This window comes from Aythya marila (assembly GCF_965140915.1).
Source record: "Aythya marila genome assembly, chromosome: 7".
NCBI lineage: Eukaryota > Metazoa > Chordata > Aves > Anseriformes > Anatidae > Aythya > Aythya marila.
In genome coordinates, this window is record NC_139048.1 from 4564376 (window position 1) to 4578867 (window position 14492).

Consider the following 14492-nt stretch of genomic DNA (forward strand, 5'->3'; position numbering starts at 1 on the left):
TGAGATACAGTTGGAGATTATATGAGATGAGGAACATAAAACGTTGCTACCAGTGGATACAATAATTAGGATATTTATACTGGCCACCATCAAATCAGTAAAATCTACTCTTTGAAATTTCATCTTGCTCTTTATTTTTCATTATTTTATCTTTACTTTAAAAATATCAAAAATGCAGTGCATACGAACACGTGGAAATCCCACAAACATATATCACACAAGGATTTTAGCCAGTTGCATTTGCATTAAAGATAATTTTCCTCACCCAAAGTCTGTAATTTTGAGGACCTCATCACTTTTCTGGGATCAGAATAATCTTCTGAGGCATCATGCAGCCACATCATCATCCAAAGCAGAAAACAAATGCTTCTAAAGCTGGGTGAATTTGCAATGCACTTCAGAAGTATCATGCACATTTAGAAACTCAAATAGGAGGCTAATACAACACAGTATTCAAGCTAAAGCATTTGTATTAATTAATTTTAATTCATTCATTTTAAATTAAAATAGAACAAACCCATTGTTTTTTCCAGTGGTAATGCACATAAAGGAATGGCTTAATTATTTTATATATATTTTTTAAAAAAGCAGAGATGCCAGCAGTGTTTGTAATATTGTCTTGTGTAAAGCCTGTTCAAGCCCATCTTTCTATTTAAAGCAGCTAATTAATTTGCTTCAGCCAAAGCACCAGGCGGACTGGGAGACCCGATACCCACACTCCCTGGGTACATCTGTACCATAGCATCAAGAGGAACTTTCCCCGACTCCAGAAGCCGGGACCTTACTGAAAATTAAATGAACCCAATCTTTAATTTATATTTCTTCCTCTGTGACACACTACTAGCACGCAGCGCAGGAAACGGGGCTGCGGTACTCCAACTTTTCCCATTTTATCAAGTTCTGTAGCACCGTCACGCTTTTAGGGCTTTTTTTATGTGTCCGGAAGAGCGGTTTCAGGTTGTTTGTTTATTTATTTATTTTTACTGACAGGGACCACGGGCGCGCTTGCCCACGCGGAGCACCGAGCCCCCCGGTATCCACAGCAGGGGTCTTTTGCTCGCCACGGACCCCCGGGGGGCGAGAAGAGCCTGGAGCCGACCCCTCAACGCAGACCCCGGATCCGACCCGCGGGCTCGGTGCCTGAGGGATTAATTCCCTTGATGAGGGTCGCCCTGACAGCGGCCGCCCTTTTGCCGCCTCCTCACACAGCGCCCACCCCCAGCGCATGCGCGCGGTGGCCGCCATGTTAAGGCGCCCTCCTCCCTCCCTCCTTCCCTCCCCATCCCGGCGGGGCGATGGCGAGCGGCTGCGGGGCGGCCGCTCCGCACCCCGGCGGCCCCGGGGAGCCTCCCGGCGTGACCGTGGGGTGCTCGTGGCCCTGCTCGCCTCCGGGCGAGTTAGCCCGGGTGCTGTGCGTGCGGCGAGGCGAGGCGGCGGGGCCGTGCGGCGCTTCCCCCGGCGGCAGCGAGGCTGTGGCGGTGGTGGTGGAGGCAGCGGGAGGCGGTGGGGGAGAAGCGGGCTGCGTGCTGCAGCTGCAATGCCGGCCGCCCGGCGCCGAGGAGGTGGCCGCAGTCGGTGTGGTGAGCGAGGCCCGCAACATGGAGGTGTACGCGGGCGAGGAGTACTGCGGCACCGGCCGCGGAGAGAGCCTGGGCTCCGCGGGGACGGGGGGGTGAGTGAGCGGGCTCCCGCCCCGCCGCCATCTTCTGGCCGCGGGCGGCGCCTCAGCGGTGCTGGGGGGCGAGGTAAGGGGGGGGGGGGGGGTTAGGGGGGAGTCGTGGTTTTGTGGCTCTGCAGCCACCGAAACGCTTCATTCGCTATAAAATCTTACTCCGAAGTGCTGCTGGGTGAGACCGCAACAAGGGTACGTGATTTTTTCTGTCCCGTTTAACCCTGGGCAAAGCGTCTGCCTGCTGCTTTAGTGGGGCTCTCCTAGCAGGTGCTTGCCAGGAGGTCTCGTCTCTCTGGTATGCAGTCACCTCAGGCTTCAAGAACAAGAGAGAAAAATAGAAAAATAAAAGGTTTTTGTTTTCCCCTTCGATGTTGCCTTCCGTGCTTCGCCGGGGGAGTTAAAAACAATGTCTTTTCTCTTTTGTTTTTAAGTCGTTACGTGGCACATCTGCTTAATTAACTAATTAAAAACAACCGACTCAGAGCCTCAGGGAGGATGTGTGAATAACGTACTGAACCCCAAAAGCTGCTCTAGCAGATAATGTACGTACACATACAAATCGCTTCTTATACACCTGTCTGATCGGCTTCAATACAAGTTGAATATAAGCGTTAAAACTGCTGTACCACAGTAGAAACGTGTTTGAGCCAGTCTTGTTTCTTATCTGAATGTCTACTGCTACTGTGTATTTCAATGAAATTAAAAGTAACTTTGTATTAGTGATGTCACAGCTCGCTTATTTTATTTTTGTAGTGAAACTGAAAAGGTTACTTTATACAAAAAGTATCTGAAACTGGAATGCCCGGCAGCCTCCTGTAGAATTAAGGTAGGGAGTTCAACATAGTTGTTTAATTTTCATTGTCTCTTTAATCATTTAATTGACTATATTGCATTGCTCTTACTCAATTGGAGATATTTTTATGCAGTAATCAGTTCTTATAAAATGTAAAATCAGTTACCTATGATAGTCTTCATAGGTATCTTAATTTGGGATCGTGATCTTCTTTTTAAGAAGACCTAATATATATGATCAAGATATCCTATTAGAGAAAAAGAAAACATAAACCAGATAAATTACAGGTAAACTACAGTTGCTATATAATTAGAATTGTAAACTCTGTGTTACTGTATGCTAGTAATAATAACTCTGTGTTGGAGGTAAATAATCTTAGGAAAATCTGTGCAGCTACTGCTTGTCTTAAGTACTTTGAAGATGAGGAGCTTGTTGATCTTAAGGTCATGCAACCTCCTTCTGTTCCAGTCAGAATTCTCCTAAGAGTAATAGCAAGGAGAAATCCGCTTTATTTCCCTGGAAAAGAGTTCAGCATATTCATACAAAGAAAACATATTTTTTTTTCCCCTAACCAAAATACTTTTTTTCCTTCTTGTGATAGCTGCTCTCCATTGGTGAGAAACAAAGGGTACTCATCAGTAAAATAATTGTAGAAGTGAAAACAGTGTCTGCAAAACTAGCAACTGATTTTCCTTCACTAGGATCGAGCATAGATCTAGACAGAGTCCAGACTATAATGGAATCTATGGGATCCAAGTTGTCTCCTGGTGCTCAGCAACTCATGGACATGGTCCGATATCAGCAGAAAGTAAGTTATTGTCCTGTTCCGTAAGCATGAATAGTATCGATCTATGACTTTGCCTTCCATAATGGTCAAGCACGTTCCAAACAGATTTGGTGAATAAGGTTTTTTACCTAGACTTCCTGCCGCCTTAATCCTGGTTGAATTATTTCCCTCTGCTTTTCCCTGGGAATATAATTCACAAATATTTTTAAAGTCATTGTATTATACTATTAGAATGCTGTAATTACTAGAGTTTTGAAGTATATACTAGTTGTTATGGTATAATTTTCAGTCTATTTTAATATTTAAGTCTATTGTTTTTTTCTTGCCATCAGAACAGTTTACCTCTTGGCGACAAACTTAGTTGGATCTTTGGGAAAAATTCAGACTTTGGAGATGAGAATCCAGTAGATGGTGCAACTGTTCAGATGTCACAGGATCAATCAGCCAGTGAATCTTTATCTGTCAAAAATCCTTTAACAAGCGAAACAGTATGTGAAGATTCAAAAATAAATCTTGATCAGAACGCGCAGGTACCTGAAAGAGAGAATGTTTCTGATTCTGGAGGACTTACTACCCAGCAAAATACAGTTGACTTCAGAAACGATCTTAAAGTCATGGGATCTTTGCTTATGCAGGAGCAAACAAACCAAAATGTAGCTAGTCCACAGGTGCTTCTTCCTTTTCTTCAAAACATCTGTAGTCAGGTTAATCATCTTCGGCTAAAAGACGGTGATAGGCATCTCAGTAAAAATACGGTGACTAAAGAGGAAGGCATTCAGGCTGTTCGGTAAGTTAAGTTTGATATGCCTAGCGTAGTAATAGTTTGTATGAGAAAGTTTTTTTTTGTTTGTTTGTTTTTTTTAAAAAAAGCATTTTATTCTCAATAACAGCAATAGCGAGTCTTAAAATATGTGATTTTGAAGACTGGTGACAAACATGACTACAGTTTTTCAGATGAGTTGCTCAAAGATAAGATTTTTCTAAAAGAAACCACAAAATCATTTGATTTGCTAAATTATTTTTGTCTTCTTTGTGCATCTTTTCTTTCTCCTGCCTTCCACCTTTTATGGTTTAAAAAATGTGTGGTGGTTCTGTTCAGTTACATGCATTTAGTATGTTTTTCTCCTCTGTTAATCCGTTTTCACTTCAACTGCTTCTGTCTCCTAAATTGTCACCCTGTCCTTGTTTCCATGTTGTGCCATGATCTCTCTGCTGTCCTTGGTGTATCTTATACCATCAGTCTTTCCTATACCTCCTTGCTTCTTTGCATGTACAGTGCAAACTTCATTCTAGCAGTGCAGCCAGTTTGATAGATACCCAAAGAACCGTAGAAGAAATGGTGAGATGTAGGAGTGTTGCCTAGGAGGCAGAGTTCTAATAATGCTCGAATATCTCCAGGGCCTGGGAAAGTACAGTGCTTTTAACGATTACTGGTGTGGAAATAAATAATGCATAGTGTATGTAACTCTGGAAACACTGTACTTGGAAAGAATAAAGCCTGTCATGCTGATGCTGTTTGAACTTTGTTTATACTGCTGAGGTATATGGATTTTGTTATTCATTACTGCTCCTTCTAATGTATAACAGCCTTTTTAAAAAGTAAGGTAGAAAGATGGTGACTGTATATCTTCTTGTTTATTAAAAAAAATCTCACATTTAAAACGTAGCAGACAGGAAAGATACTTTGCTTATGCTAAAAACCTAATACCATCCAAAACCCATTGTCTACAAAATGAGATGTTAGACTTAAATGAAGTTCAAGTACACAGATTGCTATTTTGCCCCTTGTTAAGAAATACTAATTCTTAACTTGCTCTTTTTACAGAGTAGAACAGCAGCCTATTTGCTCCTATTTGGAAAAGATCATCTCAAAAAATATGGATCTGATGGAGAAAAAACTAATGGACTATATTGATCGCCAAATCCAGGCTCTTCAGACGCACATAGATAATAAAATGGTTCTGTTAATGGACTTGGTTCAGAACTCAAAGCAAAACAAAATTTCACAAGCACACTATGATTCTAGTGAGGGGTTCTCTAATGGAGAACGATAAATGTATATAGATGTAGAACTCCAATATAAGTATTTTTAAGGGCAATTACTCTTTACAAAGCTAAGTATTTATGGAGTTATAACCATAAAGAACCTCAGTGTTGTTAACTTGCATTTTGTTACTGTAATTCTACCCACTATTGTACACAGTTGTTAGCTTTATGAAAGATCATAAGAATGTGTGGTTTTCCTAAATAAGAATTTTGTATGCCCTTTGTGGCTTATTTATTTAAAGAGTGTTGCTAAAAGCCTTGTAAAACACAGTTTCCCACTTTCAGTTTGAACAATAGAGAGGAACACTCTAAATAAACTGAGTTACAGCTTCTCTCTTTAAGTACATGTAATTAATTCAATTTTCTTCTGTCTTGTGTGTAATGTGTTACCCCTGGAAAGCAACATGGTTTCCTTGTGGCTTTGGATTGTTCTAATGGGACTGCTGTTGAAGTGGTTTATTACTCCAGCTGTGAAAGGAATGGTAGTACTTGTATTGCTTCATTTAAACTCTGCAAGAAATCAGGTGTACAGAGGTAGAATCCTTAACCTGGGTTTGAAAGCTCTCCTGGCTGTACAGGCACCAAAATTAGCAATATAGGCTCCATAAGTGATGTCTAAAATGGGGATGTTAGGCTTTTTCCTTTATAAATGAATTGAGCCATGGGAACAACTGTAATAGATGTATACAGAGCAGATTTGTATTTATCCATGTTTCACTATCTGAAGAAAGTACTTCATTCATGGTCCTTCCCCAGGGGGACCTCCTATGCAAAACAGAATGTGCTGGGTTAGGATCTGCTGCGTTTTAGCAATCTTAGGCCAAAGAAGTAGTTCTTACTGTGTCATGTTTACTGTAATCTCTTTGAATCAGATCTGCTGTCATTTGAGGAGGTACAAGTATGTCTTAGAGGTCGGTCTTCATACTCCATTTTGATAATTGTTCTTTGAAATCTGGGGTGCACCGTTTAACTTTGACTGTACAGGGACTTAACAGTGGACTCCTAAGTTGAACATAGAGTGATTGCATTTGGTGTCTTAAAATGCTTTGAGCAAAAGCTATAGATGGAGAAGCAAGTGTTGAAAGAACAGGTGGAGGCACGTAGTAGGCACGTACAATCCAGGCTCTTTACCTGGCTTACCTAATTTTTTCTTCTACTCCAAGAAAACTGATGTATTTTGAAGACAATCAGCAACCCACAAAAGTAGATTGCAAAGACAGGACAACTTGTATAGAACAAATATCTCATAGACGTCCCTCAACATAGCTCATGCCAAGTACTGTTTCAAAGTGATTTGAAAATATAAAAAGATTTTTTTTTTTTTGAAGAAGGACCTAAATTCTCATACTTCAGAGGTATAAAATTACTTCTAAAGTTACTTTTGGATGCTTTCTAAACAGTAACACCCTGATGTAGACACCAGCATTCTTTCAACTCAATTTGAGATACAGTTGAGGTGATTCTCTTTTTATAATTAAAAAGGTTGAAGTGTTTCCAAGCATTGTTGCATTCTGGGGCTGTTAGTTTATTGAGTATGTTCGTTGGCTTTTTTTTTTTTTTTTCCCCTCTCCCCTCTTTGACAAATCTGAACAGAAGTTGGCACAAATTCACAACATCCTAAAGTAGTTAATATGAACTCTGGATTTTCTGGTAGCCATATGCTGGCTGGCGTCTGTAATATTTTAGTATTGCAGCTACCACAATAATAACATTTGAAATCAAAGCCACAAATGAAAGAATGTAGAAGCTCTTTCCTTGCAGGTTTGAGGTTTCTTCAGCATCTGTTTTAGTGAGGGTTCCTGTGTAGAGGAAAAAAAAGAAAGTGGCATGTTTAAAGTTTTCTGAATACCGTGTCATTTCAGTGAAGGTTTGGCATTTTTCAGATATTTTTTCTGAGGGGTTGACCATACTGATTTGCAAATTCTGAACTTGTACTGAAGAGGAGCTGTAAAATTTTATAATAAAATGATAATGCATAATAGCATCACAATGTTGTTAAATACTTTTGTATCACTGCAGTCAAGTTCTTGCCCATCAGTGTTACCATTATCTTCAGAAATGGATATGGGATATGTTGTTGAAGCAATGTTGGGCAAAAAAGGAACTTGTAATTCTAACCCTGTACCTTCTAAGAGTTGACTAGATGGTCGTTGGTAAAGTTGGTTATCTTTCTGTAAATCATGAAAAGGACACTATGGGAATTAATATGTTTTATAATACCTTGAATGTGATCTGTTTGCGCTAGAAACTTTTTCATTTGTAAATGTGTCCTGTTTCTAGCATGTGGTTCCAAATTTTTTCACTCATTAAAATAAATGGGAATATGTTTAAAGTGCTGCTAAAGTTGAGAGGTTAATAAACGTTTCATGTATTAGTATTAAGAGCCTGAGTAATGGTAAAGCATATGGCCTAACACACTTTTCTCAGGTGAAGGTTTGTGCTTGGATTTACACCAGGGAAGAGAGCTTAATCAGATTCTCAGTTTATGTACCCCTCTTACCTGAGTGATCGGCAGCCCTGAGACCTCTCTTCAGGCGGATAGGACCCACTACAGTCTTGGCTTTCCAAGTGTATGAAGAAGCATCTCTTTTCTGCCTGGAGATACAGCCTTCAGTACAGCGGGAGTTTGTGGTACTGTCACAAATCAAAACGTCACACTGGAGATAAACTGATGAAAAGCTCCGCAGGAACTTGAAGGCATTAAATTTGAACCTTCCGTAGTGCTCAATGGGTGGGTAGGTTACCACAGTGTCATCTTTATTACAGCTGCAACAGAATTTACAGATATGTTAAAGTGGTCTGCATACAAAAAACACTTTAAATAATCTTAGCTGCAACCAAAGCATTTGACTAGGGCTATTTTTTTTTAATGTGGGCATACAGTGATGCTCCCCTCACACTGCAATGTGGTATGCTTCTTTCCTGACATGTAATGCCTTTATATTTCTATGAAATTTAGCTTCCAACCATGGTCTCCTGAAGACAAGCGGAGAAGAGACAAAAGGGCTACATTTGATATGGAGGTTACATTTTCTCATGTAGTATGAGACAGTTGTAAAGTCTTACCCGCTTCTGATTAAGTCATATGTTACTGATCCAAAATCAGGTTGTGGAGATGCTACGCAGGTATCGACAAACACCAGAAGATCTGGGTCGGTGGAATGAAGACTGACTTGAGCAAAAAGAGTTTGGTTCAACTCTACGTAATAGGGGGACTGAAGCACAGGGTTGGAGAATGAATCTGAGTCGTAGAACGACATGCTAACATTGTATCTTCCCACAGAGGTCGTGTTCTTGATTAGATTATTTTCTGTTACGTAAATGACTTCTACAGTTGAGTTGTTTTCCATTATGCACTTTGCAACGATCTGTACCCTCTTCTTGCGTGTGATAATCGTGTTGGTTTCAGAGAGAGTTATGATGTTGGTGTAAGTGATGCGGTGACCTTCATCCTGTAAAAGGAACAGTATGAAGTAGCTGTGATTACATGGGCACTGCAGTGGAAGGCAAGTGCGTTAGGAAGCTGCATGAAATGTGTTGCAACCAAAAAAATCATCATCAGCCCTCCTACCTATGTGTCCCAAATGCTGAACAGACCCATGCAGCAGGTTAAGGAATATCGCACAGTGTGGAAAGTATCAAAGCTCCATTTCAGTCACCCTTATCTAAACGATGCTCTTAACGAGCTCCTAGGAACCTTGCCATCATTGGGCCTTTTCCATCTCCTTGTGACTTGTGTCACTTGCAGGGGATGTTGGAGTCATGTACCTAGCCTTGTGTTACTTTGGATGATCTGGGTGTAGAGGGAATGAAGCAAAACAAACTGTTCTGACAAGCTCTCGTCATTCCCGAGCTATTGTTGGCTTATTCCCAGAACTTTTTTCCCCCTTTACCTTTTTAATTGTTCCGCAGCTGCTTAATGGGAAGGAAAAGATCACGGGATCTGTGGAAATTGGCCTGCAGGTTGGGTCGATCAGGTACAAGTGAGTTTCATTGTAGCCAAGGGAGTCCAGGTAGTCCTTGCTCAGCACAATTTCCAGTCTGTCTGAAGAGCATGTAAGCGATGCTGCCATTGAAAGAGAAATTAAAATAAGTTATCACACAAAAAAAAAAAGGACCAAAAAGACTGAAAAACAAGCTTTGTTTTGCGGATAGGTCACAAAATAACTTATGTTCTATAAGTTAGACTAATGTGTGTTGGTTTTTTTTTGTACTTAAAGAGTGGCTACCACTATGAAGGCTTAAATCCTCAGTCACTTTTGTCAGATCTCTGTATTTTTTACAAAAGGGAAGGTTCATATGTGGAAGTGAGAAGCAAATAGACTTACTGTCAGGCTCTGGGGGATCTGGCAGAATGCTGGTGTACCGAGCAGAAAATCCTCTGTAGGAGTTGGCGTAGTCTGTAGACAACACAACCGTCATGCCGTTTGAAGAAGATTGAAAGGTGGGCCGAGAAACGCCACATGCTTTTCCAATTAAGCCAGTGTTTGTGGTGAGGCCATCATAGACTGCCAGAAAGTCAAATTGGCAGTTTTGATCCAGTTCCAGGCTGTAGACAGAGAAAAAATAACGATAGGAAACATGAGTGTAGAGAACATCGCTCGTATCGGATAAAGGATTCAGTACTGATAGTAACTGACAAGTCCCACTCAATTCAAATAGAAGAGTGGAGAATAAAAGAACACGCAAATCAACATTATTAAAAAATAAATGAAACATGGAAAACTCTTAGGTAATAAATAATTAAGTGCATGATTCTACTCTCATTGAAATAGAAATTTTGCTAGTGCTCTCAACAGAGATAGCTACATTTTTGTAGTTCTGATACTATATATTGAAGGTAAATTACTCAATAAAAATAACCACACCTTCAAATAAATTAAAGGGAAAAAATCACATTAGAATAAAGAAGAGCTTTTAAAGTGTGATCCACTTTTTAAAGTGGATCTCTGATGCCTCTTATGTGTATCACCAGAGGAAAAGGAAGGCTTTTGTCCTTTTTATGTTTGTTTTATGCATGTTCCTTATATAGTAAAAGCAAAGCAAAAGCTTTATGCTTTTGGATTTAAATTCAGGCTAGCTTGTGGACACCTCACAGCTAGGCACCTGAAAAGCTTTCTGTGGTTCACTGACTGGCTCTGCAGTAGCTATAGAGAACTGTACAGTGATTTGGAGCATGATTATCAGTAAATCATATTGGTTTTACATGTCTACAGATTTCTAAAAGCACTTCTGCTTGCTGTGTTTAAAGCAATGTTTCTAAACAAAATGACAAAAGAACAGTTGAGTGTAGGGCATTTACTCACAACAAATCCTTAAACTCTAAGTTTATCTTCGATTTTTTTGCAGTTTGTATGTTCCAGACGCAGTATGTAAATGGAGGGTAAGATGATGGGTAGTTGGGACTGATAAATGTCCCGTTGGGACCTGTTAAACTTCCCCCACAATGTGCTGAAAAGAAGAAAAGACACATTGGTAACACAACAGTATACATAACAATAAAAAATAAACTCAAAAACTAAAGCTGTATCACTAGTAGGTGCATTTCTTCAGGATTCCATTCCTCTGGAAATTATTAAAGGTGCTAAATACACCTTTTCTATATATATATATATATTTTTTTTTTTTTTTTTTCAGCAGCAAAGTTAATTAAATGTTGGAGCAGCAAAAACTATGAGGTGGGAATTTCTCTCTCACATTGAAGTCTTTGAGAGTTTAATACCATGCCACTCAGGTCAACAGAAGCAAAGGAACGAACTAGTCACAAGCTAAGGCTTTTTCTTTCCTTCTTAAGAATAAGAACAGCTTGGACAAAAATGGGATGCGTTGAATGAAGACCATCACTGACTTGTGTCACAAGTCCTCGGATGGAATTACAACAAGATGGCCTTATTCTTTTTCTGGGCAAATGCTATGTCATCTGCAAACTGAGCAAATTTAGTAGATGCCTTTAAATAAAATTAGAGTCCCATAATGCCTTCTTTGCAATTTTTTAATTTTTTTTTTTTTTTTTTCTGAATAAATCTGCATCTTTTAGGCTCTCCAGCAAATGTGTTGTTGTTTTGCTGCCTCCTTCCTTCTGCTGATTTTACCCAAACCATTCCCAAAGGGCTGAGTGATTAATTAAAGATTCTGTGAATAACCTCTAATTGTCATCCCAAACTTTGCTTTACTAATCCTCCTTTAATAGTACAATTCAAATGGTATTGATTTTATTGCATTAAGGTCTGACTTACTTTTTTCCGGTGAAAAGAAGTAATAGAAGACAAAGAAGTTGCGTGCGAAAGCCACAGAGTTTGTTTTTATGAGAAAAGTTAAACTGTTTGAAGATGATTCAAACATTGGGACTGCATCAGTGTTGTTGCATACTTGTCCAAGAAGAGGTGAATTAGAGGAAGGACCATCATATACATTAATACTTTCTGTTTCACAGCTTGAAGATGGAGAAAATCTATTAAAAAACAAAACAACAACAAAAAACATGGTGGGAACTACCTCAATTCACTGATAAATATGCAGACTCTTTGCAGTCCACAACACAGATTCAGTAAAGCATTTTACTTAAGCAAACACAGAGAAATATTTGGAGGCAGCAATGTCTTAAGTTGAAATTAGTAAGAAATTCAGCTTAGCCATACTAGTTTATTTAACTATTATTATACATTTTCAACATTTTTATGTTCAAATTCATTGAAAACATACCAAAACTTACAGAGGGAATACTTACTTAAAATAGGAGAAGATGAGCCTAATCGTTTGATTTTCGTTTCTCTGAATTTGCCAGACACAGTTTGCATTTGAATTTAGGTCGATCTTTAAAGATTTGTTGAGGTCGGTGAGCGAGGCACCACAGCGAGGTGCACCTGTGGAAGAAGAGCACCAACAAAGAGCTTGCAAGGCTGGCCCTCCTGCAGTAAGGTCTCACCCTCCTCCATGCCATGACCCCAGGACAGCCCACCACAGAGCAAGCATGCAAAGAATTCTACCATTTGGGTTTTTCGTTTCTATTGCACCAGTTTATGAAACCTGAAGTATCAAAGAACATTGGAAAGTATTTCTTATCCTTATTTTCATTAGTAGAAGACAAGACAGTTAGGGAAACACAGATCACAGGTGAAGCCAGTGGCAAAACTGGGAACTCCAAGTGACAGAGGACACCTCAACAATTCCCTTCTGCAAGGCTGGTCACCACAAGCATCTCAAACCTCAAACCTTCCACCTACGCTCTTTTCCTGAAGATCACTGTATCAATTTCTGAGTTTCAGCCCTTTACGTCAAAGCACTCAGAGAGGGAATAATAAAATAATAATAATAATCAGATTTGAGTTTCTGAAGGTTAATGTGTGAGACTACTGTGTATTTAGTGCTGCCTACAGTTCTAACCCTCCATCTCCAAATGGTACTGCTAAACAGGAAAAGCTTTAAATGAATCATCATTTTTGATCAAAGATGATCAAAAGTTTAGAATATTTTCCAGATAAATAATAAGTAAATGGACTAAAGCAATTTAGGTCAGAAAAGAGAGAAATGAGGAGGAAAGGAAGTGCTAGAGGTCCATACATTCCTGCCAATAGTTCTCTTCCAGTACAAGAACTCACTGGACTGAAACGAAACCAATAACCTGTGATTTTGAAAGAAACAAAAGAAACCGGCTCTTTGCATGTGGATCTTTGCTGCAGGGTGACGTGGATGTTAAAATATCAAAACAGCTCAAAATCATGAAAGAAAAATACCTTGATAACTGTTAAACACAAATATAGCTCTCCCTGTCTGGTTCAGGATATCCTGACCCAAATTTGTTGGTGACAGGGAGAGCATTACGGGGAGCTATTACCGCTGGCTTGTCTCCATAGTCTTGCCCCTCTGACTGTTACTACGTTTAGGATTCAGGGCTGGGTGAACGTGAAAACAAACAAACAAGCTGAGTTGCTATATCTAGAATTACTTAATGAATGTTAATTAGTTATGAAGTACTTACAGTAATGGGCATTGTACAGGAACTTTTAGAGAAAGGTTATTATCCAGTTTGAGCTTAAGTTTTCTTTTCTGCCTTAGCATTATCTAAAAATAGTGGTCTCAAACCACAGGAAAAACCTCCTAGACCATGTATGCCATCCCAGATAGAGAGGTCAGGCTTTCTGCTGAACTCCAAAGGGAAAAGAAAAGTTTAGGAGACACCTTTCTCATCACATATGAAACACCCCAGCTGGAAGAGCATTACGAGGTCAGTTTTGCCCTGCCCTCACTCTACTTCCCTCTGGATGGTTCCCGTAGCCCAGTTATTTTTTTTTCCATTATCCCACAGTCACTTCCCACTGTTACACATGCAAATTGCTGATCTGAAATCCCAAATGAAGCAACAAATGACTGTCTATGACATCTGATTGAACATGGGGAAAAATGCCATGAACTCTTTTAAAAAGCAGCAGTTTTCCCAAAAGTCAATTTAGTCCTGTTACTCCAATACAATATTAACTTACACATGCAAATTTCCATTCCAGAGTAAAATCTCTTCAAAGTCAAGTTCGTAAGTAAAAAAAAAAATGTCATAGGCAGTCATATATTGCAATCATTTTATTCTGATACTCTTATTTTTAATACTTACTGGCATATTAAGATGTTTTGCAGCAGTACATTAAAATACACTTACAGGTATGTTTTACATTTTCCCCTTCAGTTGCCTACGGAATAGCTTCTACAGAAACTAATAAAGATTCACAGAAGAAGAAAAATGTTTTATTTTCATACCCAAGAATTCTATTGAGTTGTCTTCAGCAAGAGTTAGAGCAGCTAAGAGAGGCAGAAGGAAGAAGCGTCTGAGTGCCCGCATTTTGATGGCAGCTGGGGAGGGTAGGGATTTCTAACTTTTATACCTCCTGCTATTTCATAATCATCTTGTATTGCATGGTATCGTGGAGGGAAGTCTTAATCTCTCAGTTACTGTTTCCTTTTAACAGATAGAAATGAGAAAGTAGCAGGTGTGCCCATTTTTTTTAATGTGTATTGCGTAGAAGAAGTTTAACCATGTTTTCATCAGCTCTGCGTCTCATGGGTTCAAAGCACGGTTCCCTGTTGATTCACTGAGCCTCTGTGCGGGTGTGTTGTCATTAGTCTGACCCGAACAGAAATGTTTGGGGGGGACTGACAGACTGTCCCTTTGGGGACCAACGCGTCCAGCTCAAAGCGTGGGGCAG

At 39.7% G+C, this 14492-nt stretch overlaps 2 protein-coding genes across 2 annotated transcripts; one reads left to right on the forward strand and one right to left on the reverse strand.

Moving 5' to 3' along the window:
• The first annotated feature begins 1270 nt into the window (after positions 1–1270).
• Positions 1271–5634, forward strand: LOC309880397 (ATPase PAAT). The gene is made up of 5 exons (XM_082765301.1): positions 1271–1672; positions 2426–2498; positions 3067–3273; positions 3585–4039; positions 5078–5634. The coding sequence occupies exons 1-5, from the start codon at positions 1296–1298 to the stop codon at positions 5304–5306; spliced, it is 1341 nt and encodes a 446-aa protein (XP_082621427.1). The 5' UTR covers positions 1271–1295; the 3' UTR covers positions 5307–5634.
• Positions 5635–5777: 143 nt separating this feature from the next.
• On the reverse strand, positions 5778–14187 carry CUZD1 (CUB and zona pellucida like domains 1). The gene is made up of 9 exons (XM_082765300.1): positions 14047–14187; positions 12026–12161; positions 11535–11749; positions 10605–10749; positions 9627–9847; positions 9192–9364; positions 8365–8750; positions 7799–8064; positions 5778–7097 (listed from the first exon to the last, which is right to left on the reverse strand). Exons 1-9 carry the CDS (start codon positions 14126–14128, stop codon positions 6925–6927), a joined length of 1797 nt encoding a protein of 598 aa, XP_082621426.1. The 5' UTR covers positions 14129–14187; the 3' UTR covers positions 5778–6924.
• Between the last annotated feature and the right edge of the window lie 305 nt (positions 14188–14492).

Excerpts from the sequence above, each read along its gene's own strand:
- LOC309880397 (XM_082765301.1), top strand. The coding sequence starts at position 1,296 with ATGGCGAGCGGCTGCGGGGCGGCCGCTCCGCACCCCGGCGGCCCCGGG. Across the intron at positions 2,499-3,066 it reads CAGCCTCCTGTAGAATTAAG|CTGCTCTCCATTGGTGAGAA; the intron begins GTAGGGAGTTCA and ends TTCTTGTGATAG. Across the intron at positions 3,274-3,584 it reads TGGTCCGATATCAGCAGAAA|AACAGTTTACCTCTTGGCGA; the intron begins GTAAGTTATTGT and ends TCTTGCCATCAG.
- CUZD1 (XM_082765300.1), bottom strand. The coding sequence starts at position 14,128 with ATGCGGGCACTCAGACGCTTCTTCCTTCTGCCTCTCTTAGCTGCTCTA. Across the intron at positions 11,750-12,025 it reads CTCATCTTCTCCTATTTTAA|ATTTTCTCCATCTTCAAGCT; the intron begins GTAAGTATTCCC and ends GTTTTTTAATAG. Across the intron at positions 9,848-10,604 it reads TTAGAGTTTAAGGATTTGTT|CCTGGAACTGGATCAAAACT; the intron begins GTGAGTAAATGC and ends CTCTGTCTACAG.